General features: G+C 42.6%; 2 protein-coding genes across 11 annotated transcripts in view; one reads left to right on the forward strand and one right to left on the reverse strand.

Moving 5' to 3' along the window:
- GDAP1 (ganglioside induced differentiation associated protein 1) overlaps window positions 1–25,379 on the reverse strand; it is a 54,974-nt gene extending 29,595 nt beyond the window's left edge. For 2 of the 5 annotated variants that reach the window (XM_048841000.2, XM_048840998.2), the window contains exon 1: window positions 25,180–25,379. The gene's annotated coding sequence lies outside the window, so the exon portion shown is untranslated. The other 3 variants (XM_048840999.2, XM_048840997.2, XM_048841002.2) reach the window with 3 other exon arrangements.
- Window positions 25,380–25,461: 82 nt separating this feature from the next.
- Window positions 25,462–26,168, forward strand: part of JPH1 (junctophilin 1) — a 247,022-nt gene continuing 246,315 nt past the window's right edge. For 3 of the 6 annotated variants that reach the window (XM_048840984.2, XM_048840983.2, XM_048840985.2), the window contains exon 1: window positions 25,463–25,971. In XM_048840984.2, coding sequence (XP_048696941.1) covers window positions 25,593–25,971 — 379 coding nt within the window. In that variant the 5' untranslated portion in view covers window positions 25,463–25,592. Of the gene's footprint in view, window positions 25,972–26,168 lie in introns of all 6 variants that reach the window. The other 3 variants (XM_048840980.2, XM_048840981.2, XM_075125103.1) reach the window with 2 other exon arrangements.

Raw genomic sequence — 26,168 nt, forward strand, 5'->3', positions numbered from 1 at the left:
TCTCTCTCTTACTTACTGAGTTACTTACAGTATCATATTCAATTCCCCTCAGACAGTTACTGTTCAGAACTCTGTCCTACATTCTCCAAATGCACAATCCCTCCCCTTTCCTACACAAAGGAATTTCTAATGTCAATATTTTCAACAATTCTTTAAAAATTGAATTTCTCCTCTGCGACTATGAAGATACTACTAATAAAAATCTAAACAACAATATTTTATTTAAAAAATTACTAGGAGCCCCAAACTTCCCCACTTTTCTGATGCTTATTAAAAATGAAACATTCAACTGTCCTAATGTTATCAATCAAATTTCAGATTTCAAATCAAATGTAAAATAGATCAGCTGACTGAAGTCCAAGGGCTCTACTACAAATCTTAAAATTCAGGCATTATTATTCAGACTTTATGTGATCTACCACTCTTATCTCCGCAAATAATCTTTTATCCCAACTATGCCTCCAGACTGTTGCAACTAACACATGCGATCAAACCCAAAGCTAACTAGTTGGAATCTTAATCCATGTCTCACTCCAGAACATAACGATTTTCATTTGTTTGTTTTTAAAAATGCACCTATCACATTGCTTCAGTGTGCATATGTAATACACTAGCTAGGGGGCTTGATCCTTCTTTTAGTGAAGAACAAGAAGAAAAAAAATGTACTGAGACCTAAGGCTCAGTTTTGCAAACACTGATGCCCCTATTTAAATTTACTCACATTAATTTCAATGGGACAACTCACATGAGGAAAACTAAATGTGTGCTTAAGTGTTTTCAGGTGAATTTCAAGTGAATTTGACTATTGCTTATTATACTTATTATACAATCATCTTAGTTACTCTGTGCTCCCCACATTTTTTTTTGTTGTATCTACCTGTTGCCTCTCATCTTATACTTCATGTGTAAGCTCTTTGGGATAAGGAATGTCTTATTACATTTGCACACTGCCTGGCCCCACTAGGGCACTGCCATAGTAAAAATAACAGTAAGTGTGCAAGGGACCATGTTTCCTTCTTGGCTTGCAGTTGGAATAAGAGCTTGCTACTAAGTACTAATAGAGAAACTCCTTTAGTGTTTGACCCAAAGCCCACTGAAGTCAGTGGGAGGATTCCGATTTAGATGAGATCCTTAAGGCCTGTCTTAATTCCAGTTGAAGTCAGTGGGAAAAAACCCATTGATTTCACTAAAAAGTGAATCTGGCACTTGTTAAAAATAGCATTTAAAAATGTAGTAGATCAATGTCAAATAAAACTAAGAAACTCAGATGTCATGACTAGCTAGAAACAAAAATAGTTCTGAAGAGTTTATCCTTCCCTATTATTCCTGAATTACATGATGTCAAATCAACTCCTCATTAGACAGCCTTTTCTATCCTTATGACAGGATGAATTTTCCCAACTCTTAATTTCTTCTGTCCCTACTCCCTGTCTTGTGTTCTTCCTGTTTTTTAATCTGGTCTCTTATTATTATGCACATTAAAATAGCACTACAGGCCCCATTGTGTTATGCACGGTACAAACACATAATGAGAGCTCATTTACAATCGAAATAGATGAGACAAACAAAAGTTTGCCCAAAGTTATGCCGCACACAAGTGGCAGAACTGGGATTAAAATCCAGGTCTCTTGAATCGTGGTCTAATGCAGACTCTCCACCACGCCACACTACCTCGCTTTTTGGGGCAACTCTTTTATTCCCACTAACCTCTTCATCTCATCTTTTCCACACACTCCCCATGCTTTCTTCTCATCTCAATCATGTTCTCCACCTCTGTCCTCTCTTATGCCTCCATTGTTTGTTCCATCCCTTAGCTTTGTCCCTCTCCCTTTGCTGTGCCTTCCCCCTCCTTCTTCTCCTTTCTGGTTCTCTTATCACATATAGGACCATAATATCCCTTCTTTTTGTGCGACTGGAGGGGGCAAGGTGCAGAAGAAGAGTTACCAGGAGGTTTCTGCCTCCCACCACACAAGGGCTAGGTACAAACACAAACCAAGCATTTGAGGAACAACCAGAGGAGCAAGGAGAGATGCAAAAGGATTGGTGCCTCATGAAGATGTGGAAAAGTAGCAGTGCTCACCCTTGGGAGAGACGGTGTACCCCACTCACTCAGCCCTGGTCTACACTACAAGTTTAAGTCGAATTTAGCAGCGTTAGATCGATTTAACCCTACACCTGCCCACACGACAAAGCCATTTTTGTCGACTTAAAGGGCTCTTAAAATCGATTTCTGTACTCCTCCCTGACGAAGGGATTAGTGCTGAAATCAACATCGCAGGGTTGAATTTGGGGTAGTGTAGATGCAATTCGACGGTATTCGCCTCAGGAAGCTATCCCAGAATGCTCCATTGTGACCGCTCTGGACAGAGCCTTCAATTCAGATGCACTAGCAAGGTACACAGGAAAAGCACCAGGAACTTTTGAATTTCATTTCCTGTTTGGCCAGCGTGGTGAGCTCATCAGCACAGGTGACTATGCAGTTCCAGAATCGCAAAAGAGCTCCAGCATGGACTGAACGGGAGGTACTGGATCTGATCGCTGTATGGGGAGACGAATCCATCGCAAAAAAGAGCTCCAGCATGGACTGAACGGGAGGTACTGGATCTGATCGCTGTAGACGAATCCATGCTATCAGAACTCTGTTCCAAAAGATGAAATGCCAAAATATTTGCAAAAATCTCCAAGGGCACGATGGACAGAGGCTACAACAGGGACCTACAGCAGTGCCACGTGAAAATTAAGGAGCTCAGGCAAGCCTACCAAAAAACCAAAGAGGCAAACGGCCACTCCGGATCAGAGCCCCAGACATGCCGCTTCTATCATGAGCTGCATGCAATTCTAGGGGGGGCCCTTACCACTACCCCACCCCTGTCCATGAACACCTGCAAGGGGGGAGTCTCATGCAACAGAGGTGAGGATTTTGGGGATGAGGAAGATGATGAGGAAGAGGATAGCGAACAGCAGGCAAGCAGAGAAACCGTTCTCCCCGACAGCCAGGAACTGTTTATCACCCTGGAGCCGATACCCTCACAACCCTCCCAAGGTGGGCTCCTGGACCATGAAGCTGGAGAAGGCACCTCTGGTGAGTGTACCTTTGTAAATATAATACATGGTTTAAAAGCAAGCATGTTTAATGATTAATTTGCCCTGAAGACTTGGGATGCATTCGCGGCCAGTACAGCTACGAGAAAAGTCTGTTAATGTGTTTGGGGATGGAGCAGAACTCCTCCAGGGACATCTCCATGAAGTTCTCCTGGAAGTACTCCCAAAGCCTTTGCAAAAGGTTTCTGGGGAGGGCAGCCTTATTCTGTCCTCTAAGGTAGGACACTTCACCACGCCAGGCCAGTAGCACATAGTCTGGAATCATTGCGTAACAAAGCATGGCAGTGTATGGTCCTGGTGTTTGCTGGCATTCAAGCAATATCTGTTCTTTATCTCTCTGTCTTATCCTCAGGAAAGTGATCATCCCAGAGAATTGCGGGGGGGGAGGGGTGTTAGTTGGGTTTGTGCTGCACATTAACCCAAAAACTGCAGCCCCTCCTTTTAAATGGCCAACCCAACGGGTGCTTGGTATGGGAAAGGAGGGTGCTGCTGTTTGAAACCATTCCCACATGTTACGACGGTTGAAGAAGCCGAAAGACTGTGGCTTACCATGGCTGCCTGCAAGCTGAATTCTGTTGCCCAGCCCTGCATGTGTGATCTCTCACACCAAACCAGTAGGCCCTCAATATAAGAGGCAAAATGCGATCTTGTACCGAAAGTACATGTGCTATGTAATGTTAACAGCTTGGTTCACCATTAAAGACTCTACCCATTGTTCTCTAAAATGTGTCTTTTTAAATACTACTCTCCTTCTTTTTCCCTCCCGCAGCTGCAAATGTTTCACCACTCCCCCTATCATCTCCGTCCCAGAGGCTAGCGCAGATAAGAAGGCGAAAAAAACCGCACTCACGATGAAATGTTCTCTGAGCTCATACAGTCCTCCGGCACTGAAAGACCTCAGCAGAATGCGTGGAGGCAAACAATGTCAGAGTACAGGAAAGCAGAAAGTGAACGCTCTGGCATGAAGTCACTCCCCTTGATAACAGAACGTCAGTGATTGCATTGGCTACTTGGATCATAGCAGTCCCCACAGTAGACTTGCCCACTCCAAATTGATTCCCGACTGACCGGTAGCAATCAGGCGTTGCAAGCTTCCACAGGGCTATTGCCACTCACTTCTCATCTTGGTATTCCTGCGCTTCAGGGCAGGGGAAAGCAACTCACAAAGTTCAAGGAAACTGGCCTTACACATGTGAAAGTTTCGCAGCCACTGTGAATCATCCTATACCTGCAACACTATGCGGTCTCACCAGTCTGTGCTTGTTTGCCGGGCCCAGAATTGGTGTTCCACTGTATCAACCAGCCCCAGTGCCGCCATGATGTTCCAATTGCCACAGCCCGTGCTTTCAGGAACGTCTGTATCCATGTCCTCATCACAATCGTCCTCGTGCTGGTGTCTCTTAGCCCGGTTCTGCACATACTCCAGGACAATGTGCGAGGTGTTTACAATGCTCACAACAGCAGCGGTGAGCTGAGCGGGCTCCGTGCTTGCTGTGTTACGGCGTCTGCATGAGTAACCCAAGAAAAAAGGCGCGAAAAGATTGTCTGCCTTTGATTTCACAGAGGGAGGGAGTGGCGACTGACGACATGTATCCAAAACCACCCTCGACAATGCTTTTGCCCCATCAGGCACTGGGAGCTTAACCCAGAATACCAATGGGCAGCGGAGACTGTGAGAACTGTTGGATAGCTACCCACAGTGCACCGCTTCGTAAGTCGATCCTAGCCATGGTACTGAGGACGCACTCCGCCGACTTAATGCACTTAGTGGGGACATACACAATCAACTGTATAAAATCGACTTCTAAAAATCATCTTCTATAAAATCGACCTAATTTCGTAGTGTAGACATATCCTCAGTGTGGTCCCTTATTCAAAATGATTCTATTGTATATTAATCTTTTTTTAGTATATTTATTTATCATAAGTAGTTCTCTGCAAGCATTTAGGAGTCAACATTTGAAATTTGAGCTGTGTTGCTTAGTCCTGATTGGATGAGTGCACACACGTACTTCCAGCAGAAGTCAATTCACATCTGAATTTAAAATGTGTTTTCTGCGAATAAACACAATAGGAACATAGTCAACGCTGGAGCAAATTTGTTTGTTTTAAAAATGCAAATACAATATTCACCCAGCTCTTAAACAAGATCTCAGTTGTGAAAGTATAAATAGGACAAGATAAGGTTTTGGGCAGCAGTGGATACTGGGCACTGAATAGTTGTCTATGTTCTTTTGGCACGAACTGCAACATGATGGCATGATTTTTTCTTAACTAAATAGCGTCATTGGACTGCTACTCTGAAAACACAGTTCCTTTATCATGTGTGTCTCAGCAAGGTTTCCATAAGGAGAGAAATATATTGATTCCACCAAAACAAATTGAAAATTATAGTGAAAAAGCAAACAGAATTACTATTTAGTATATATTGAGTTATCATCTGACAGAAAATATTAGGCTATATAGAGGAAGGGATGAATTTAGATCCTATGTGTGTAACTGATACAAATGAAAGTATGAAGTTGACTCTGTGCCCTGTGCAAGACTGTAGGGGAGAAATGAGTGCAGCAGGCGTTGGTATGTGTCTGAAATAACAAACCTACTCCAGTAACACTCCAAGTGACACAGTGGGTGGGAAGAAGAAACCAACAAAGCAGAGACGCTGCAAAAGAACTGAAACCAGCTTTTCAAATTGTGAAGACAGGCATAGAGCTACAGGGCAAAAAATGCCCAGATTTACCACGTGCAATAGTCTACAGTTCAGAGGAGCTAGATAGTGTGTAAATGAGGGCAGAATTTGACTTACACATTATAGTCTCAGGTAAGCAAAGCATGGAAATTAGTTAACAGCAGAGTCAGTTTGGGGGAATCACATGAAAATGATGAGCAGAGTTTTGTATACAGAAGTAAGACGTCACTTTTGGATCCTTGAAAAAGATCCCCTTTTTTTTAAATCTGAGAAGTAAACAGGGTTTTCCCAGCCAGTTGGACTAGCATGAGCACCCCTTCTCAGACAGCGTGTGTGCCACTGATAATGCAGAATATTATGTCTTCTGTCACGAGATATTTTTAAATATATGAGAGAACAGTGAAAAAAAAACACCTTTTCAGTCTGGGCTTTTCTGCTCCTTCATTATGTGAGGCACTTTGATACCACTGTGATAGGCATTATATAAAACATAAGACAGTCACAGGGAGAATCATTTTGCAGTCCACCTTTCCCATTATGCAAAACCTGTGTGCTTCAGTGGCCATGAGTCAGCTACAAATAACAGCAAGTTCCCATGTAGATGTGAGTGGAACAAGAACACAATTAATATCCTGAAGCATTGAACCAGCTGGTGATTTAATTTTTTTCTCCCCATAGACTGTATGATGCCTGCACACTGTGGCCCATTATCATGTCTCCTCCTTTTGGTTGATGTCAGCTTGTTTGATGCTGGAATAAGGTCTTCTTAACTGCAGTTACATTTGTAAACGTTTCATCAAAGCTCCTGAATGTCTGGTAGCCAATGGACCCAATGGGTGCTGTAAATGTGATCTGGGTCTATCTGAGTGGAGGAACAGCATGACCATATTTACTGCTGTTGCTATTCTGGGGGCTGTATGACGCTCTTCTCCCTCTGGCTGACCACTGCTTGGCCGCTCATCTTTCAACACTCACTCTAAGCACGATAGGATGAAATAAAAATTAAAAAATAAAAAAATTTACTGGTGGGAAAGTTACTTGCAAGTCTAAACTTATTTTTAAATATCTTTCTATAAAGTATTTCCCTCAGTAATAGACACTAAACTAATCTGATTGGACAGTGTTTTAGAATGTTTTTGGATCCACCTGGGTTACATCAAACACTATTGACCTAATCTTTCTAGAAAACCACAACTAAATTGTTCAACAGATTGGTAACAGGCTGCTTTGCTCCTCTGTTTTATGAGTTCAAATCTAAGACAGATTGGCAACAATTTGTTGCTACCACCATCACCCGACGGCTCTCAAAGCCTGCTCTCCTCTGTGAAGTGAGTCTCTGTCTAGTTGCCAATAGACATAACGCAAGATCCATCTCTCTGCAATAATTTTGCTAGTATAATAAGGATTTTTTTAAAAATCCGCTCCTCATGGGAAGAGATGAGAGAAGGCAGTCACACTTTATTATTAAGTTCCATTTATAAACAGTTTATAAAAGGTTTATAAATGATTAATAGCTATTATAAGCATGAGAGAGACATGATTAGTAAGCGTTATAGATGGTTATAAGCAAACCAGGACAGGATGTCACAGATGGTTATAAGCTACCTATGGACCTATTGGAGTCTAACAGTTGACTAACCATTTATTAAAATTTATAATTTATTTATTAACCCCTTTATAAGCTATTTATAAATGGAAGCTTAATAATTCAGTGGGATCAAGACAAAGAAGAATTCTGGGTCCAGGGGTAGAGTGTTGGAATTTATGTTAATTTCTAAGGAACTCAAATATTAAGGTAATATGGCAAGACAGACAAATGAAAAACATTGAAATAAAACCCCCACAACTATAACTGGCACCCTTATATAACAGAATTCAGAGGCCAGATGATGAATCTAAAATGCCCTCTCTCCCTTAGAGGCCAAGTCACATCTGTAGAAAGATTTGAGAAAATTCACACTATAACTGCTAGCTCTGAATCTTTTCTGTGCTTAAATTGAGGATTTCATCCTCCAGAGCTTTCAAGCAATCACAGCTTTTATATGTGCTAACGTCTCTAAAATAAAAGCAATCATGAAAACACAGCTGCCTTCATCAATAGGAATGAAAGGGTAACTTCTGAAACCAGTATGAAGGCACACCTCCATCTTTAAAGGCCCAGTGAAGTTATACCCCAATTTATTTATACCACCAACACCTAATGACAAAATATAAATCCTAATTCTCTTCAGTTTCACTCATTCATAAGCACTAACTACATTACTCCTAACAGAAGGATATATAAATCAACCTCAGCTATATAATTTGGGAGGCAGCAAAAACCAGTAAAAAAATCATCTCTTATTTCATAATCCCAAAAAGTTTTAGATGAAATGTCACAAGTACGTTTTTCACACATTAATGTTACTGTTTTTACATTTGTAATATATTTTAACACTAAACATACAGCTACAGCCACATGGAACATTATATTCAGGAATGATTGTTTGTTTTAGGCCTATCAAAATATCATTTTAAGCAGGAATTTGGAAAGGCAAATTTATGTAAGGTCTAATTGTATCCTCATACTGCAGATTAAGAGAATTTGGAATAGGGTATATTATTAGGGACTGTCAACATTTTCTAAAGTGGCTAGTATTTTAGGTGCCCAACCAGAGACACTTTATAGGTACCCGATCTTCAAGAAGTGTTGAACTCCCACACTTTGAAAATCAGGCCCTATTCAAGTCTTTCAAGTTAAACAGCCAAAAATTGAAGCATCCAAAATCACTACTTTAGCCTCTATATTTAACTGTTGGTACCCTTCTGACATTCTGTGGAAAATGTCAGCCTCTCAGATCTGCCAGTCTTTCTGGTTTGGATGGAGCATCGCCTGCCAAATAAAAATCATATTGCTTGGTCAAAATTGGGCAGATTTAGCAAAATATTTCTAATGCTATCATATAAAACAAGTGACTATGGAACCAAACTGCCAATCAAAATTTACTGCTGACTTTCAGTGAAATAACTGACAGTTGAGCCTCCTTATATGAGGCTTTACACATCTTTCATCTAAATGAGGGCTCCAAACATCAAAGCTAGTATACAGAGACATCATGTGGCTTAATGACAGTGGAAAATTTGAAGTTCATAAACCAAAGACTAGATAAAACTGATCCTTACTCTATATGTAACAGATTTCTCTCTTTTACAGCAACTTCTAAAGATATGTTTATTATCATATCTACTGGGGGCCCAACCACTCTCACCTGTGAGTCCTGATGTGGTTGTCAGGCTTCAAGAGAGGAGCTTAAAAAACAAGTGCCTATCTCAGTTGCCAGGGAAGAAGAGCAGACTTTGAGTTTTCATTCTAGGAGAGAAGACAGGCTGGGACTAAGAAGTGGGGATGACTGCTGCTTATTGGGGCCTTCCTGAAAGAAGGATTACATTTCTGTGTGTTTATTCTGGACTTTTCATGCCCTGGAAGGGCAAAGTTACCTCACTGTGGAAAATGCTGGAGGCTGAGCAGTGGAAGACCAGGAGTGAAACAGCCAGGTCTGTGCTGCACTGTGCCCTACCATAAGGGGGCACAAGGGGAGGATGTGTGGCCACATGTCTAATTTAAAGCAAGTTACTCATATAAATTACATATTACTCACATTGTTAGATATTTCAAAACATAACAGAATGAAGCCTCTTTATGCAACAAGTGATGCAGTTTATATATATTTTGTGATTGTAACAATCATCAGTAGGACAAGAACATTTATTATGGATGCAGCATGTATTATATTTCTTGGTTATGTATTGAATAAGATAGTTGGACTATGATATTTCAGAAAAAGACTGTCTATTTCTCACAAGGGGCCCAATCCTGCAAGATGCAGAAATCCTCATTACCAGCTGAGGTTAATAAGACTTGGCCTAATTCAATATTTCACTCATGGCAGGACTAGGTCCATAATGCCAACCACACTCACTACAGGATGATTTGTAGGGCTGTCAAACGATTTTAAAAAAATGAATCATGATTAATCGCGGGATTTAAAAAATCATGATTAATGGCAGTTTAGATCGCACTGTTAATATTAGAAAACCCATTTAAATTTATTATAAGTATTTTTGGATGATTTTCTACATTTTCAAATATATTGATTTCAATTACCACACAGAATACAAAGTGTAAAGTGCTCACTTTATATTATTATTTTTATTACAAATATTTGCACTGTAAAAAACAAAAGAAATAGTACAATACAATACAATTCACCTCGTAATAATACAATTCACCTCGTACAAGTACTGTAGTGCAATCTCTTTATCGTGAAAGTGCAATTTACAAATGTAGAATTATAGTTTACATAACTGCACACAAAAACAAAACAAGTAAAACTTTAGAGCCTACAAGTCCGCTCAGTCCTACTTCTTGTTCAGCCAATTGCTAAGACAAACAAGTTAGTTTGCATTTACGGGAGATAATGCTGCCCACTAGTTATTTACAATGTCACTTGGAAGTGAGAACAGGAGTTCACTTGGCACTTCTGTAGCCAGCATTGCAAGGTATTTACATGCTATATATGCTAAACATTTGTATGCCCCTTAATGCTTCAGTCACCATTCCAGAGATCTGCTTCAATGCTGATTACGCTCATTAAAAATATAATGCATTAATTAAGTTTGTGACTGAACACCCTGGGGCCAAATTGTATGTCTCCTGCTCAGAATCTGAAATGCCTTCCAAAATCTGAGAGTGATGAGATATTGAACATGCTATCAGAAGTCTTAAAAGAGCAACACTCCAATTCGGAAACCACAGAACCCGAACCACCAAAAAAGAAAATCAACCTTCTGTTAGTGGCATCTGACTCAGATGATGAAAATGAACGTGCATCAGACTGCACTGCTTTGGATAGTTATTGGGCAGAACCTGTCATCATCATGGAAGCATGTCCTCTGGAATGGTAGTTGAAGCATGAAGGGGCATATGAATGTTTAGCATATCTGGCACGAAAATTCCTTGCAACGCCGGCTACAACAGTGCCATGCGAACACCTGCTCTCCCTTTCAGGTGACATTATAAATAAGTAGTGGGCAGCATTATCTCCCATAAATATAAACCAACTTCTTTGTCTTAGATGACCATAATGGTCCCTTCTGACCTTAATATCCATGAATTGGCTGAACAAGAAGCAGGACTGAGTGGACTTGTAGGCTGTAAAGTTTTACATTGTTTTGTTTTTCAGTGCAGTCACATAACAAACAAATCTACATTTGTAAGTTACTTTCACAATAAAGAGATTGTACTACAGTACTTGCATGAGGTGAACTGGAAAATACTATTTCTTTTGTGTATCTTTTTTACAGTGCAAATATTTGTAATAAAAAATAATAAAGTGAGCCCTGTACACTTTGTATTCTGTGTGGTAACTGAAATCAATATATTTGAAAATGTAGAAAAACAACAAAAAATATTATAATAAATTTAAATTGGTATTCTATTATTTAACAGTGCAATTAAAACTGCTATTAATTGCAATTAATTTATCAAGTTAATTTGTTTTGAGTTAATCGCTTGAGTTAACGGCAATTAATTGACAGCCCTAATGATTTGATAAATAAATTATTAGGAATCATGTTGTGGATTGGACAGCATGAACAAGGCACATTGTACAGACAAAAATGCAAATAGCATATGCTAGAAGCACAGATGATAGCCTGTTCACAGTTAGAGCATGAAACACAGATTCAAAGTCTCTCTGTTAAGTCATACAATCTAAATTCCATTGCTCTTAAAGCACAGAGAGTTCTACCAACATTCGGCTTCAGTGCTTTTTTTCTTGAAAAGGGCAGAATCTAAGACTTAACCTGAAATTTCAAAGGATACATACAAAACTGTTGCACAGCTCTACAAAACTGTTTAATTGTATTATCTGTGAATGACAGTTTATATATTTGTAAAAGGGGTTGGTGGTTCCAAGCCACTGCCTAGTGAATACATGTCCTCATCACACAAACTATCAACACAGACAGTAACTGCTAATCTTAAGAGAACAGCCAAGGACAGAGGCAAAATAGATACAGAACTACCCTCTCATCCAAAACAGAGTTTTGGTTTTTATTGGTGAAGCAATGTAGAGAAGCATGTAATATGGCAGTGCTTGCTAGAAATTTTCTGTTTAATTTAAAGGCTTCAGTTTCTAGGGCTAACAATCTAGTACATCTTTGGAGCACAAAATTCATTTTTAAAAAAGGAATTACCAACAATTTCTGTTTCTAAATGAGCATAGAAAGCAAAACAGCAGTGCGCAATTGCAAAGTCAAATATAGCAAACAGTCAAGATGGATCAGATAACAAAATGCAGTTAAGAGAGTGCCACAAAGGGATTTCATCTACCTGCTTCTATTTAGACTGTCTGAAAAGATAGCAATGGCTTTCTGGTAAGAGAATCTATAATAGGGGCTGAGCTGTCCTGAGATAGGAACCCCAGCAGCTCCTGAGCTGACTATTACTATCTGATTGATCATTTCTTTATTAGTAGTACCAAACTCCAGGAAAGAGGTAACTACATATATGTGGAGATCTTTTTTTCTAAATTCCTGTTATACCTACCATTAAAATTCTACCAATATTAGCACTTTGTAGTGATATTGTGATAACGCTAATTCGCCTGTACTTCACTCACTCACTCTCTTGTTGTGGATAATCTGTTCGTGCTCTTTTTCTAAAATCAGTGATAAACAGGGCTGGATTTACACCTTGCACGCTCCTAGGCACAGCACCTTCAGCACTGCCCTGCCCCCCGCCTACAGCTGACCTTTATATTTTCTTTTAATTTTTTATGGAAAATATGAACAATAATTTAAAAATTTAACACAACAACAAAAATACATGTAATTAAAACAATCACATATGTAGCAGGTAAGGTCCCCTGCCACCTGTGGCTCGGAGCTGCAGGGGCCCCCCAGGAGCTGCAGGGCCCCCTCCCGCCATCCGTGGCAGCACAGAACTGTGGAGCCCTTCACCTCCCAGCAGTGGCCAGTAGCTGTGGGGTGCCCCACTGCCCGTGGTGGCTTGGAGCTCTGGGGGCTCTTGCTGCCCAGCGGCAGCCGGGAGCTGCAGAGTACCCTCACTGCCCACAGGAGCTCGGAGCTCCGAACTGCCACGGGTGGCTGGGGTACCCCGCCACTAAACTTTTAGGCGTCCAGCCCCACCACCACAACTGCCAAGTGCCCCACACAGACCCCTCACTGCCTAGTGCCCCAACACACACAGACCTCCCTCACTGCCCAGTGCCGCCTACCCCCTCTCTGCCCAGAACCCCTCCCCCCTCCCCAAGCCCACCCAGAGACCCACTCTCCTGCCCCCTGCCCCCCACCTGCACTTACCAGCCCCTCTAGGAAGTGACTGTGTCTGCCAGACTGAGCGAGCAAGCAGTATGACAACACTGTTCCCTGCTGGCAGGTTCCAGCAGAGCTGCATGGGGCAGTCTCCCCTCAGCCAGCCACGCCCCCTGCCAAAACCCAGGAGCGGTAAACTGTGAGATTTTAGGCGCTCCTAGAACGCTGGCATCCCAAGGAATTACCTACTGTGCCTAATTGGAAATCTGTCCCAGGTCACAAAGGGTTAGCTAATTTCCAATCACTCAGTTTCCATAAGTAGACACATTCACAAGCAAAGGATTGTGTTTTATATGAAGACAAAAATACAGATACAGGACATACTTCATGGTTGAAAACAGCTAATTTGATGATGCAAGACAGCTGTAAATACAGTTTGATTGGCTAGAATGCAACGGCTGCTTTGCATTGCTCCAGCGTGGCTTGAAAGCAGCCAGTGCATACTGGTAAATATGGCCATAAAAGAAATTTTAAAAAAATATTTAAGTGATACCTCATATTTTCAAATCTTTAGAAATATCATATGGTAACATTCTCTTTTGGTTTCTTGTTTACTGTTCATGCATGAAATAGTTTTTAATCTAGGAATTTTTAATTAACAGTGTTAAGGTTGAGTGCATATATTAATAAGTTAGAGTAAAATACAGTGCAGAGATGTTACAATTATCCCAATACCAAGCATTATAAGCCAAAGAAATTCAGAGTTAAGGTTAAATTTACCAGAAATCCACGTTAAGGTATGGAAAGGTGTGGTGTTTAGATGTCGCTTGTAATGATTAGAATTGGGAGCACTGGCTGTTGGGAGTCTGAAAGGACAGGAAACAGGAAGGAGGGGGAGGAGTTGAAGACGCTGCGGGAGAGCTACTGAGGGTGCAACACCAACTTGGAAAAGAAGTTTCCACTTTAAAAATAAAGTCCTGTTGAAGTTTGTTAGTACCTTGCCTGGCTACAACAACATTTTGGGGACGAGGATGTATCTTCTGCCTCTGAACCCACCTGCACCCTTTCTACAAAGTCCAGGTGAGTCTCCAATTGCTTTTACTGCCTGGATCCATATGTTTGAGACTTATCTGCTTGCAATCAGTGCTACAGAGATTTCTGAAGTAAGAAAGCGTGCTCTGCTAATCCACTGCCATAGAGCAGAAGGGCAGCGTATATTTTACACTTTTCCCCTTGCAGACGATAAATATGAGACTGCACTCAGTGCATTAAAGAACTTTTTTGTACCAAAAGTGAATGTAGTAGCTAATCGCTACAGATTTCACCAGCGTGAGCAGAAACCAGGGGAGACTATAATGCAGTATATTGCTTCCCTGAGGAGTCTGATTGTAACTTGTGCCTTTGGGAATATGGCAGATGAGATGATTAGAGACCAGTTCATTGAGAAAACCACCCTGCTTCTTGTAAGACAACGTTTACTTCTAGAACCACAACTTACACTAGAAAAAGCAATAACCATTGCTACCCAGATTGCATCAGCTACAGCTGAAGCCAAAATAATGAGCATGGATACAGAAGGCACAGTCCAAGCTGTGACTTCTTTGCAGAAAAATTCACTATCACTGCAGACAAACAATTACAAGAGGAAAACTAATGAAAAACCACCAAATCAGCAAATTCAAAATACAGTAAAAGCATGCTTTCACTGTGGATCCCCACAAAACCTCCCAAGCTACACAGGATGTCCGGCAAAAGTAGCTCAGTGCAATCACTGTAAAAAGATTGGGCATTTTGCTAAAGTATGTCGCAGCATCCAGTTCAGTCAACAGGTGCATGCAGTTACAATACCAGATGTTACTGTGCTGAGCGTGGACAAAATCACTACTGCACATATTCCAGAACAGATAAAGTGCACGGTAAATGTTTCCACCATACCGTCAGGCTCTCTATTCAGCTAATGTTGGACACTGGCTCAGCAGTATCTATACTACCTGATTCCATCTATTTGCATTACTTTAAAGATGTGCCTCTTACTGAACCCAAGCTTCACTTGGTGTGCTATTTGAAAAAAACATATTCCAGTACGTGGCTGCCTGCCAGCAATAGTTACTTTTGGTGATTGTTGTGTAACTGCAGAGTTCTACATTGTCCACAAAGGTGCACTCCTATCCTTGGCAGAGATTTACTGGCTGCTTTAAATCTCAGGGTAGTTAATGGATGAATTGATCTTCCTCAGCAAAGCACTCTTGCGGTACACACACCAGTTTCAGCTGAGACCCAACACCAGGTTGAGCAGAAACTCGGCTGTACTATGGGTTTCCGCATAAAGTTAAAATGCGGAATAATGTGATGCCTGTACGACAAAAATTACGGTGCTTACCATTTTCAGTCAGGGAAGCTGTTTCAGAGGAACTTAGAAAACTTGTTCAAGAAGACATTATTGAAGAGATTAACCCCTCAGAATGGGTTTCATCTATAGTAGTGACGCAGAAGAAGGGTAGAGGCATTCACCTTGTGTAGACTTAAGGGAGCCAAATAAAGCTATTGTGATTGACAGCCATCCTCTTCCTCACACAGAAGTAGTATTTGCAGAACTCCATGGAGAAAAGATATTTTCTACTCTTGAGCTGCAGAGCGCATACCACCAGATTATATTGCATGAAGATAGCAGAGACCTCACAGCATTTTTATTACACATGAGGGACTATTCCATTTTAAACGTGTTCCATACAGTCTCGCATCAGACCCAAGTGCCTTCCAAACAAGGACGTCATTGATTTTGAAGAATCAACATGGAGTTCAGTGCTATTTGGATGATATTATCGTGTTTGGAAATACTTCGGAGGAGCATGACAATAACCTGCAGTCTGTACTAAACTGCATCAGCAAAGCAGGCCTCAAGCTCAATAGGTCCAAATGCAAATTTAGACAAACTGAACTCTCCTATCTGGGGCATACAATTTCACAGGCTGGACTAAAACCTGATCCGGCTCATATCCTGGCAATTGCAAATGCTCCTCCTCCAACAGATTTGCAAACGTTACGTTCCTTCTCGGGTCTTACCTCCTGGTATGCAAAATTCATTCCCAATTATGTATCTGTCATTGAACTGTTACAAGAATTACTACAGCGAAGTTCAATCTTAGTGTGGACAACGGATGCACAAGCTAGTTTCGAAACGGTGAAAGACTTGATTGTACATAGTCCAGTACTTTACTATTCAGTCCTGCATTGCCCACAATTGTAACTACTGATGCTTCTGATTATGGACTTGGGGCTGTCCTCACACAACTTCATGAGGACAACACAGAGAGGACTGTTGCATTTTCTTCAAGGACACTAAGTAATGCTGAGAGAAAATATTCTACAGTCAAAAAAGAAGCACTTGCTTGTGTCTGGGCTACTGAAAAATGGAGAACTTACCTGTGGGGCCGCACGTTCAAGTTGCGCACAGACCACAGCCCTTTGATGACGTTGCTCACCATGAAAGAACTGGGAAGAGCAGGATATCGTATTGCTAGATGGTCTGCAAGACTACTCTCTTTCAATTATGAACTGGAATATAAGCCTGGAAACCAAAATGTGGTAGCTGATTGCCTTTCTCACCTGCCTTTGCCGTCACCAGATGGTCCACCGAAGGATGAGGATGTAGTAGTTGTGCTTATTACAAGCACTCTCACTGCAGTTACAAGAGACAATTTCAAGCTGCTTGTTCAGCGTGTCCAATTCAACAAAAACTATGGGAATTTCTGATAAAGAGATGGCCCAGTAACCCTAAAAACCTTGACCCAGTTTTGCTGCTTTATTTTAGAGTTCGGGATGAACTTTCTTTGCTCGATGGCTGTGTGCTACGAGGTACACACCGGCTACTTGTGCCAGAAGAATTACAGTCAAAACTCATATACCTGGCACACGATACTCATCAAGGAATTGTCAGAACCAAACGACGACTACAGGATCTGTATTGGTGGCCAGCGGTGGACTCTCAAACTGAAGCACTCATAAAATCCTGTGTCATTTCCCAAATGCATGATAAGACAGCAGTGACATGTACCCCTCCATTACAGCCTGTTCCTCTTTCTGAATCTGCATGGGAAAAAGTGGCGATTGACGTTGTAGGACCCTTTGATACTGCTCCAATTGACTGCCGTTATGCCATCACCTTAATAGACTATTTCCGTAAATGGCCTGAGGTAGCGTTTACATTGCAAATCTCTTCTGCTACAGTAATCAAGTTCCTCTCTCCAGTTTTTAGGAGGGAAGGTAACCCCAAAGAACTGGTTTCAGATAATGGTAGTCAATTTACTTCCCTGGAGTTTGAAACTTTTCTAGCAGAGAGGAACATTTTACACAGAAGGTTATCCCTATACTACCCTCAAGCCAATGGGGAAATCGAATGATTTAACGGAAGTTTGAAAGAGAGTTTGCAAACAGCTAAACTGGATGGGCGATTGTGGATAACCTTCACTACTGATTTCGTGCAAGCATGCCGGGCTACATCACATGCCACAATGCAACGATCACCCGCAGAGTTACTGCATGGGACACAGATGAATACTAAACTGAACATGACTGGATTTTTAAAGGCACGACCTGAGGCCCCAACCGAGGATGATGTGAGAAAAACAGTTGAACAGAACCAAGCAAAGTATAAGGCTTTCACAGACAGGCGGCGGGGTGCTAAGGAACCAAAGTTTCAGTGTGTTTCCTTCGTAAGAATACGAAAACCTGGAATTTTACACAAAGGGGACCATAAATTCACAGCTCCTCTTAAAATCATAGAGAAGAAGGGACCTTACACCTACTTTCTGATGGGCGGGTATGGAATGCTTCTTATCCTGCACCTGCCTATGCACCAAGAGGAGATTATGCCAACACCCAGTCTGCATTGGATGATTTCACCGTAGTATCAACACAACAAGACATTGCACTGGAACCGGGGCTTGAGAGACGGCCTGTCAGACCCAGACGACCACCTGTCTGGACTAAAGACTATGTTATGTATTATCTATAGTGTTTTTAGTGTAATATTTCTGTCAACAGTACAGTGCCTTGTTTCCTATTTGTTCCTGTGGTTAGAACAATGTTTATTGTAATTGGGAGAGTTTCTTAAGAGAGGAGGGAATGTGGTGTTTAGATGTTGCCTGTAATTATTAGAATTGGGAGCACTGGCTGTTGGGAGTCTGAAAGGACAGGAAACAGGAAGGAGGGGGGAGGAGTTGAAGAGGCTGAGGGAGTGCTACTGAGGATGCAACAGCAGCTTGGAAAAGGGGTTTCCACTTTAAAAAATAAAATCCTGTTGAAGTTTGTTAGTACCTTGCCTGGCCTCAAAAGGCACTTACAAACAACCTTAAATCTGCCCTGCAGTGGCAGCATGAAGAAGGAAAAACTAAACAAAATCTAATGTGTCTTTAAAAATCAGTTTAATCTAACCTAGGACCACAAACAATAATATGCCTTAATCAAAATGAAAAGATTATTGCATGATGTCACTGCAGGGAAACCTAATTTCTTTTAATGTAGCCCAGACACAAGAATCCAATGCTTTTTATTTACATGGAAAGTTAGAAAAGTCTGTGTTACTACACTATTAAGATCATTCAGGACAAAGAAGAGACTGACATATTTAAATTTTTTTTATTAAAGCTAATGTTAATATTATTTAATACATAGGTTAAGGAAAGAGTATCTATATATCTGGGTATAATGCTTAAATTATCTCAAAGTTTTCTTTTAAAAGTCAAAAAATACATATAGTACATTATTTGCAATATCCCATATTTATACTAATAAATGTAATGATAGTTACAAATATTAGTATCCAAATATTTGAGTACATCACTCATAAAAAGTTATGCTAACAGTGGCTTATGGAAAGCAAATATAGCAATGAGTGTAGATTTTCCCTCAGTAATTGAGAATTTAGGATAGGTTGTCCCTCAGTACATACAATCCAACAGAGAAGTAATTTAGTTACTTTCCCGACTTTGATTCTCAATGACACTCCAGCTCCTCTCTCCTGGTATTGCTGATGTCCAGTAATGTGCTCCAAATCACAGAATCATAGGACTGGAAGGGCACTCATGGCACGACTAAGTATTATCTAGACAAAGGGTGGGCAAACTTTTTGGCCCAAGGGCCACATCTGGGTGGGGAAATTACAAGCAGAGCCGTGAATGTAGGGCTGGGGCAGGGGTATGGGAGGGAGTGCAGTGTGCAGGAAGGGGCTCAGGGCAAGGGGTAGGGGTGCAGGGCATATGAGGGTGCTCAGGGCAGGGGGGTTGGGGTGCAAGAGGGGGTGCAAAGTGCGGGGGGGCTCAGGATAGGGAGTGGGGTGCAGGGCGGGGTGCAACGTGTGGGAGGGGGCTCAGGGCAAGGGGTTGGGAAGCAGGAAGAGTGCGGGGTGCAGCAGGGGGATCAAGGCAGGGGGTTGGGGTGCTGGGTTCAGGAGGGGTTTGGGGTGCAGGCTCTGGCCTGGCGCCACTTACCTGGAACAGCTCCAGGGTGGCTGTGGTGCGCAACAGGGCTAAGGCAGGCTCCCTGCCTGCCCTAGCCCTGTGCCACTCCCAGCACCACCTCCCTGCCGTGGTTCCCTGTTCCTGGCCAATGGGAACTGCAGGGGGCAGTGCCTGCAGGTGAGGGCAACGCACAGAGCCCTCTGCCTTTCCCCCCCCCGCCTTAACCCCGGGGCACCACAGGGGTGACAATCCCGCAGGCCAGATCCAAAGCCCTGAAGGGTTTGACCACTCCTGATCTAGACCACTCCTGCTCTTAAAAATCTCTAATGATGGAGATTCCACAACCTCCCTAGGCAATTTATTCCAGTGCTTAACCACCCTGACAGGAAATTTTTCCTAATGTTCAACCTAAACCTCCCTTGCTGCAATTTAAGCCCATTGCTTCTTGTCCTATCCTCAGCGGTTAAGAAGAACAATTTTTCTCCCTCTTCCTTGTAACAACTTTTTATGAACTTGAAAATTGTTATTGTGTCCCCACTCAGTCTTCTCTTTTCCAGATTAAACAAACCCAATTTTTTCAATCTTCCCTCATAGGCCATGTTTTCTAGACCTTTAATCATTTTTGTTGCTCTTCTCTGGACTTTCTCCAATTTGTCCACATCTTTCCTGAAATCTGGCGCCCAGAACTGGACACAATAATCCAGTTGAGGCTGAATTACCATGGAGTAGAGCGGAAGAATTACTTCTTGTGCCTTGCTTACAACATTCCTGTTAATATGCCCAGAATGAGGTTCACTTTTTTCCCCCACCAGTGTTACATGGTTGACTCATATTTAGCTTGTGGTCCACTATGATCCCCTGTCAAGGTTCCTTCCCCGTTCTGAACGCTAGGGTACAGATGTGGGGACCTGCACGAAAACCTCCAAAGCTTACTTTTATCAGCTTAGGTTAAAACTTCCCCAAGGTACAAACTATTTTACCTTTTGCCCTTGGACTTTCGCTGCCACCACCAAATGTCTAACACCGGTTACTGAGAAAGAGTTCGTTTGGAAACATCTTTCTCCCCAGAATCCTTCCAAATCTTCCCCCCCCCCTTTTTTTTCTAGGGAAGGTTTGATAAAAATCCTCACTAATTTGCATAGGTGACCAGAGACCCAAACCTTTGGATCTTAAGAACAATGAAAAAACATTCAGTTTCTTAAAAGAAGAATTTTAATAGAAGAAAAAGTAAAAAGAATCACCTCTGTAAAATCAGGATGGTAAATACCTTACAGGGTGATTAGATTCAAAACATAGAGAATCCCTCTAGGCAAAACCTTAAGTTACAAAAAGACACAAAAACAGGAATATCCATTCCATTCAGCACAGCTTATTTTCTCAGCCATTTAAAGAAAACAGAGTCTAACGCATATCTAGCTAGATTACTAACTAAGTTCTAAGACTCCATTCCTGTCCTGTCCCTGGCCAAAGCATCACACAGAGAGACACAGACCCTTTGTTTCTCCCCCACCCTCCAGCTTTGAAAGTATCTTGTCTCCTCATTGGTCATTCTGGTCAGGTGCCAGTGAGGTTATCCTAGCTTCTTAACCCTTTACAGGTGAAAGGGTTTTTCCTCAAGCCAGGAGGGATTTTAAAGGTGTTTACCCTTCTCTTTATATTTATGACACCCCCAGATCCCTTTCTGCAGTACTCCTTCATAGGCAGTCATTTCCCATGTTGTCTGTGTGCAACTGATTGTTCCTTCCTAAATGGAGTACTTTGCATTTGTCCTTATTGAATTTCATCTGGTTTATTTCAGACCATTTCTCCAGTTTGCCCAGATCATTTTGAACTATAATTCTATCCTTCAAAGCACTTGCAACCCCTCCCAGCTTGGTATCATCTGCAAACATTATAAGTGTACACTCTATGCCATTATTTAAATCATTAATGAAGATATTGAACACAACTGGACCCAGAACTGACCCCTGTGGGACCTCACTCATTATGCCATTCCAGCATGACTGTGAACCACGGATAACTACTCTCTGGGCACAGTTTTCCAACTAGTTATGCACCCACCATATAGTAGCTCCATCTAGATTGCATTTCCCTAATTTGTTTATGAGAAGGTCATGCAAGACAGTACCAAAAGCTTTACTAAAGTCAAGATATACCACATCTACCACTTCCCCACTATCCACAAGGCTTGTTAACCTGTCAAAGAAAGCTACCAGATTGGTTTGACACAATTTGTTCTTGACAAATCCATGCTGACTGTTATTTATCACCTTATTATCTTCCAACTGTTTGAAAATTGATTGCTTAATTATTTGCTCCATTATCTTTCCGAGTACAGAAGTTAAGCTGACTGGTCTGTAATTCTCCATGTTGTCTTTATTTTCTTTTTGTAGATGGGCACTATACTTGCCCTTTTCCAGTCTTCTGGAATCTCTCCCATCTTCTATGACTTTTTAAAGATAATGGCTCAGACATCTCCTCAGTCAGCTCCTTGAGTATTTTAGGATGAATTTCATCAGGCCCTGGTGACCTGAAGACTTGTCTAAGTAATTTTTACCTTGTTCTTTCCCTATTTTAGCCTCTGATCCTACCTTATTTTCACCGGCATTCACTATGTTAGATGTCTAATCACCCCCAATCTTCTTGGTGAAAATTGAAACAAAGAAATCATTAAGCACCTCTGCCATTTCCACATTTTCTGTTATTGTTTTTTCCTTTTCATTGAGTAATGGGCCTACCTTGTCCTTGGTCTTCCTCTTGCTTCTAATGTATATGTAGAATGTTTTCTTGTTACCCTTTATGTCTCTAGCTGGTTTCATCTCGTTTTGTGCCTCAACCTTTCTAATTTTGTCCCCATATAATTGTGTTTGTTTATATTCATACTTTGTCATTTGACCCAGTTTCCACTTTTTGTAGCACTCTTGATTTTTAGATCATTGAAAATCTCCTGGTTAAACCAGTGTGGTCTCTTGCCATACTTCCTATCTTTCCTACGCAGTGGGATAGTTTGCTCTTGTGCCCTTAACAACGTCTCTCTGAAAAACTGCCAACTGTTTTTCCCCTTCGACTTGCTTCCCATGGGATCTGACCTACCAACTTTCTGAGTTTGCTAAAGTCTGCCTTCTTGAAATCTGTTGTCTTTATTTTGCTGTTCTCCCTCCTACCATTCTTTAGAATCATGAACTCTACCATTTCATGATCACTTTCACCCAAGCTGCCTTCCACTTTCAAATTCTCAACCAGTTCCTCCTTATTTGTCAAAATCAAATCTAGAACAGCCTCTCCCCTAGTAGCTTTCTCTGCCTTCTGAAATAAAAAATTATTTCCACTACATTCCAAGAACTTCTTGGATAATCTGTGCCCTGCTGTGTTATTTTCCAAACAGATATCTGAGTAGTTGAAGTCCCCCATCACCACCAAGTCCTGTGCTTTGGATGATTTTGTTAGTTGTTTTAAAAAAGCCTCATCCACCTCTTCTTCCTGGTTAGGTGGTCTGTAGTAGGCCCCTGTCATGACATCACCTTTGTTTTTTACCTCTTTTATCCTTATCCAGAGACTTTCAACAAGTCTGTCTCCTATTTCCATGTCAATCTCAGTACAGGAGTATACATTTTTAATATATAAGGCAACACCTCCTCTTTTTCCCCTGCCTGTCCTTCCTGAGCAAGCTATACCCTTCTATACCAATATTCCAGTAATGCGTATTACCCCACCAAGTCTCTGTGATGCCAACTATATCATAGTTGTATTTATTTACTAGCATTTCAATCAGACTATTGTCGCTTGTAAATTGGTCACCACTGTTCTCCAGATTCCATAGTTTAAGGTCTTTACTTACTATATTATCACTCTATAGTAGTCTGTAATCTCCTTGCAAAAGGGACCTTTTCTTCTGTGACTCAGAGCCAAGTGTACTCTTATGGTACTATGTAATAATTATAGTCCCCGGTACATGAATGACAAAAAAAAACCCACCACTTTTTGTTGTTCACAATTAAAACCATAGCTGAATTTCACAGCTTGAAATGTCACAGGTATCTAGTCCTCAGTAAGAAACAGACCTCTGATAACTTAGACAAAAATATTTAATATAGTTAGAAACAATTATATTAATTCATAATTACTTGTGAAATTCATTACAGTCGTGCAACTCAATACAACCATAAGGTTTTAAATTTGTGAAAGAAAGCCTGAACAGTAGTGTTAACTCAGCAACATTATATAGGTGCAATATTTTCAGTTAGTGTAGATTTAAGAAAATGGAGCTACACTGGCTTACTCTTGGGCTTAATTTAGCTTAATGGGTGTGTCCTGGCTGTTACTCTTTCAGTTCCTGATTTTTTTTTTTCAATTTTTTCACCTGGCATTAAGGTTTTTGCTTATAATAATCTGTAGTTTCTATTAATAATTTATTTTAGACATTACTTAACCAAAACACTCTTCTTAGAGTATGTGCAACATGCCTCAGGTGGCATGTGACCAGGACTCATCACCGAATTTGGTCTGCTGATTGGATCATTAGCTTCCCCAGCATGGGCTGGGTACTGATGGGAGGGGACTGTGACGTGAACACTGATCCAAGCCCCCCAATCAAACCACTCTTTTTTTTTCTTTAATTCTGCTCTATCAGAATAGGAGGTCACATATCACAGGAGATGAAACTGGGATGTGGGAGTATACATATACATCTCATAACTTCCTCAAACACCCTTTGCAGTGAAAAGTTTGCTTTAAAATGTTCTTTCAACCTGTCTGTAACTTTAAAAGAATGTGAAACTAAGGTTTCAGGAAACATCAATCCCCACAGACCTGAGATATGACCAACCACAATTTCCAGTTCCTTCTCTACTAAATCTTGTCCAGTGCTTTTGTGCCACCTCCTGTCACTTCCCTTATATTTTTATCTGATTACCAAATGTCTGGTGAAGAGTGCTTGGCAGTACTTGAAGCTAACCAGTCATCCAAAGGCCATCAAATTAAAGGCATAATGTGAGACTTTTTAAAAGGTGACATCATTATGTCTTTGAAAAATCAAAAATACAACTACAGTGTCCTGTGCCCCATACTCCTAGACCTCACTTCCTGAAACTATTGTCAGTTTGGCACAGTATTTCTTAGCACTGCAGTGAGGGTGGGTCTTCCATGCTGTTTAAGATGAGATAAAGTACCACAACTCAGCTCAGCTTTACTCAGAGAACATTAGCTCCTGGGACCAAACATAAAGCTCTGAGAAGTGCAAAGAAGAATTTTAAACTTGGAATATGTTTGAGCATGTTGGTAAAGTTAAACCATCCTCTAACGGGAGGCATTGCTACCACCTTCAAGACAGAGAGGCTGCCCCCAGAATCCTCTTAGTGCATTATCTATAAAAACACACATGTATAAATATTTACGGTCACATATGCACCCGCCTCCTCCCCCCCTCCCCCCACACTTTCCAACATTGTGTCCTTTCCGCAGGCAGCTACAGATACTATATAAGTAACTACCAAGCTAGATTAACACGTACCTACAAATCTTCGCAGAGCCAGAGCTGTATTCTCCCACATCCGGTACATGCTTGCAGCCAGCACACACCCCTGCATAGCCCGATGCTCGCGCACAGACACTCACCTACCAGCACCCGTCCCGCACTGCGAGCGCTGCCCCCAGCGCACCTGCACACGGGAACGCTGGCACCTAAGCAGAGCTCGCCCTACACGCGCCTCCGGCGCCCACACGCTCGGCTCACCCCGGCACCCGCGGCGGGCAGGAGCGGGCGCGCCGACCCCGCTGGTGGGGGTGCCGGGCTCCGGCCCCCACCGCCGCTGCCGCCGGGTGTGCGAGCCGGGGGAGGGGCGGGCTGCGGGGGAGGGGCGGGGGGCGGCGCTGGCGCCGAGCTCCGGGGCGCCGGCGGAGGAGCCCTGGCAGTCCTGCCGCGCGGGGCGCTGGAAGCGGAGGGGCCGCGGGGAGCGCAGCGCAGCGCCCGGAGCCCGGCGGCGGCAGCAGCGGACCGAAGGAGCCGAGCTCGCCCCGCGCTCCCCTGAATGACGGGCGGCAGGTTCGACTTCGACGATGGCGGCACCTACTGCGGCGGCTGGGAGGAGGGCAAAGCCCACGGGCACGGCATCTGCACCGGGCCCAAGGGGCAGGGCGAGTACGCGGGCTCCTGGTCCCACGGCTTCGAGGTGGTGGGCGGCTACACCTGGCCCAGCGGCAACACCTACCAGGGCTACTGGGCGCAGGGCAAGCGCCACGGGCTGGGCGTGGAGACCAAGGGCAGGTGGATGTACCGGGGCGAGTGGTCGCACGGCTTCAAGGGGCGCTACGGGGTGCGGCAGAGCCTCAGCACCCCGGCCCGCTACGAGGGCACCTGGAGCAACGGGCTGCAGGACGGCTACGGCGTGGAGACCTACGGGGATGGAGGTGAGCGCCCCGCCGGAGGGAGGGGGGGGGGAGCGCGCCCGCCCCCTGGCGCGCGGGGCTGGGTGCAACACGCCTGGCGGGCCGCGCGCGCGCGCACACACACACACACACACACACACACGTGTGCCGCTGCCACCTGGCGCGCCCCACGCGCCTTGGCTCTCGCAGGAGCTGCTCAGCCCCCGCCCAGGCCCCCG

Source organism: Caretta caretta, chromosome 2, assembly GCF_965140235.1.
Source record: "Caretta caretta isolate rCarCar2 chromosome 2, rCarCar1.hap1, whole genome shotgun sequence".
Taxonomy (NCBI): domain Eukaryota; kingdom Metazoa; phylum Chordata; order Testudines; family Cheloniidae; genus Caretta; species Caretta caretta.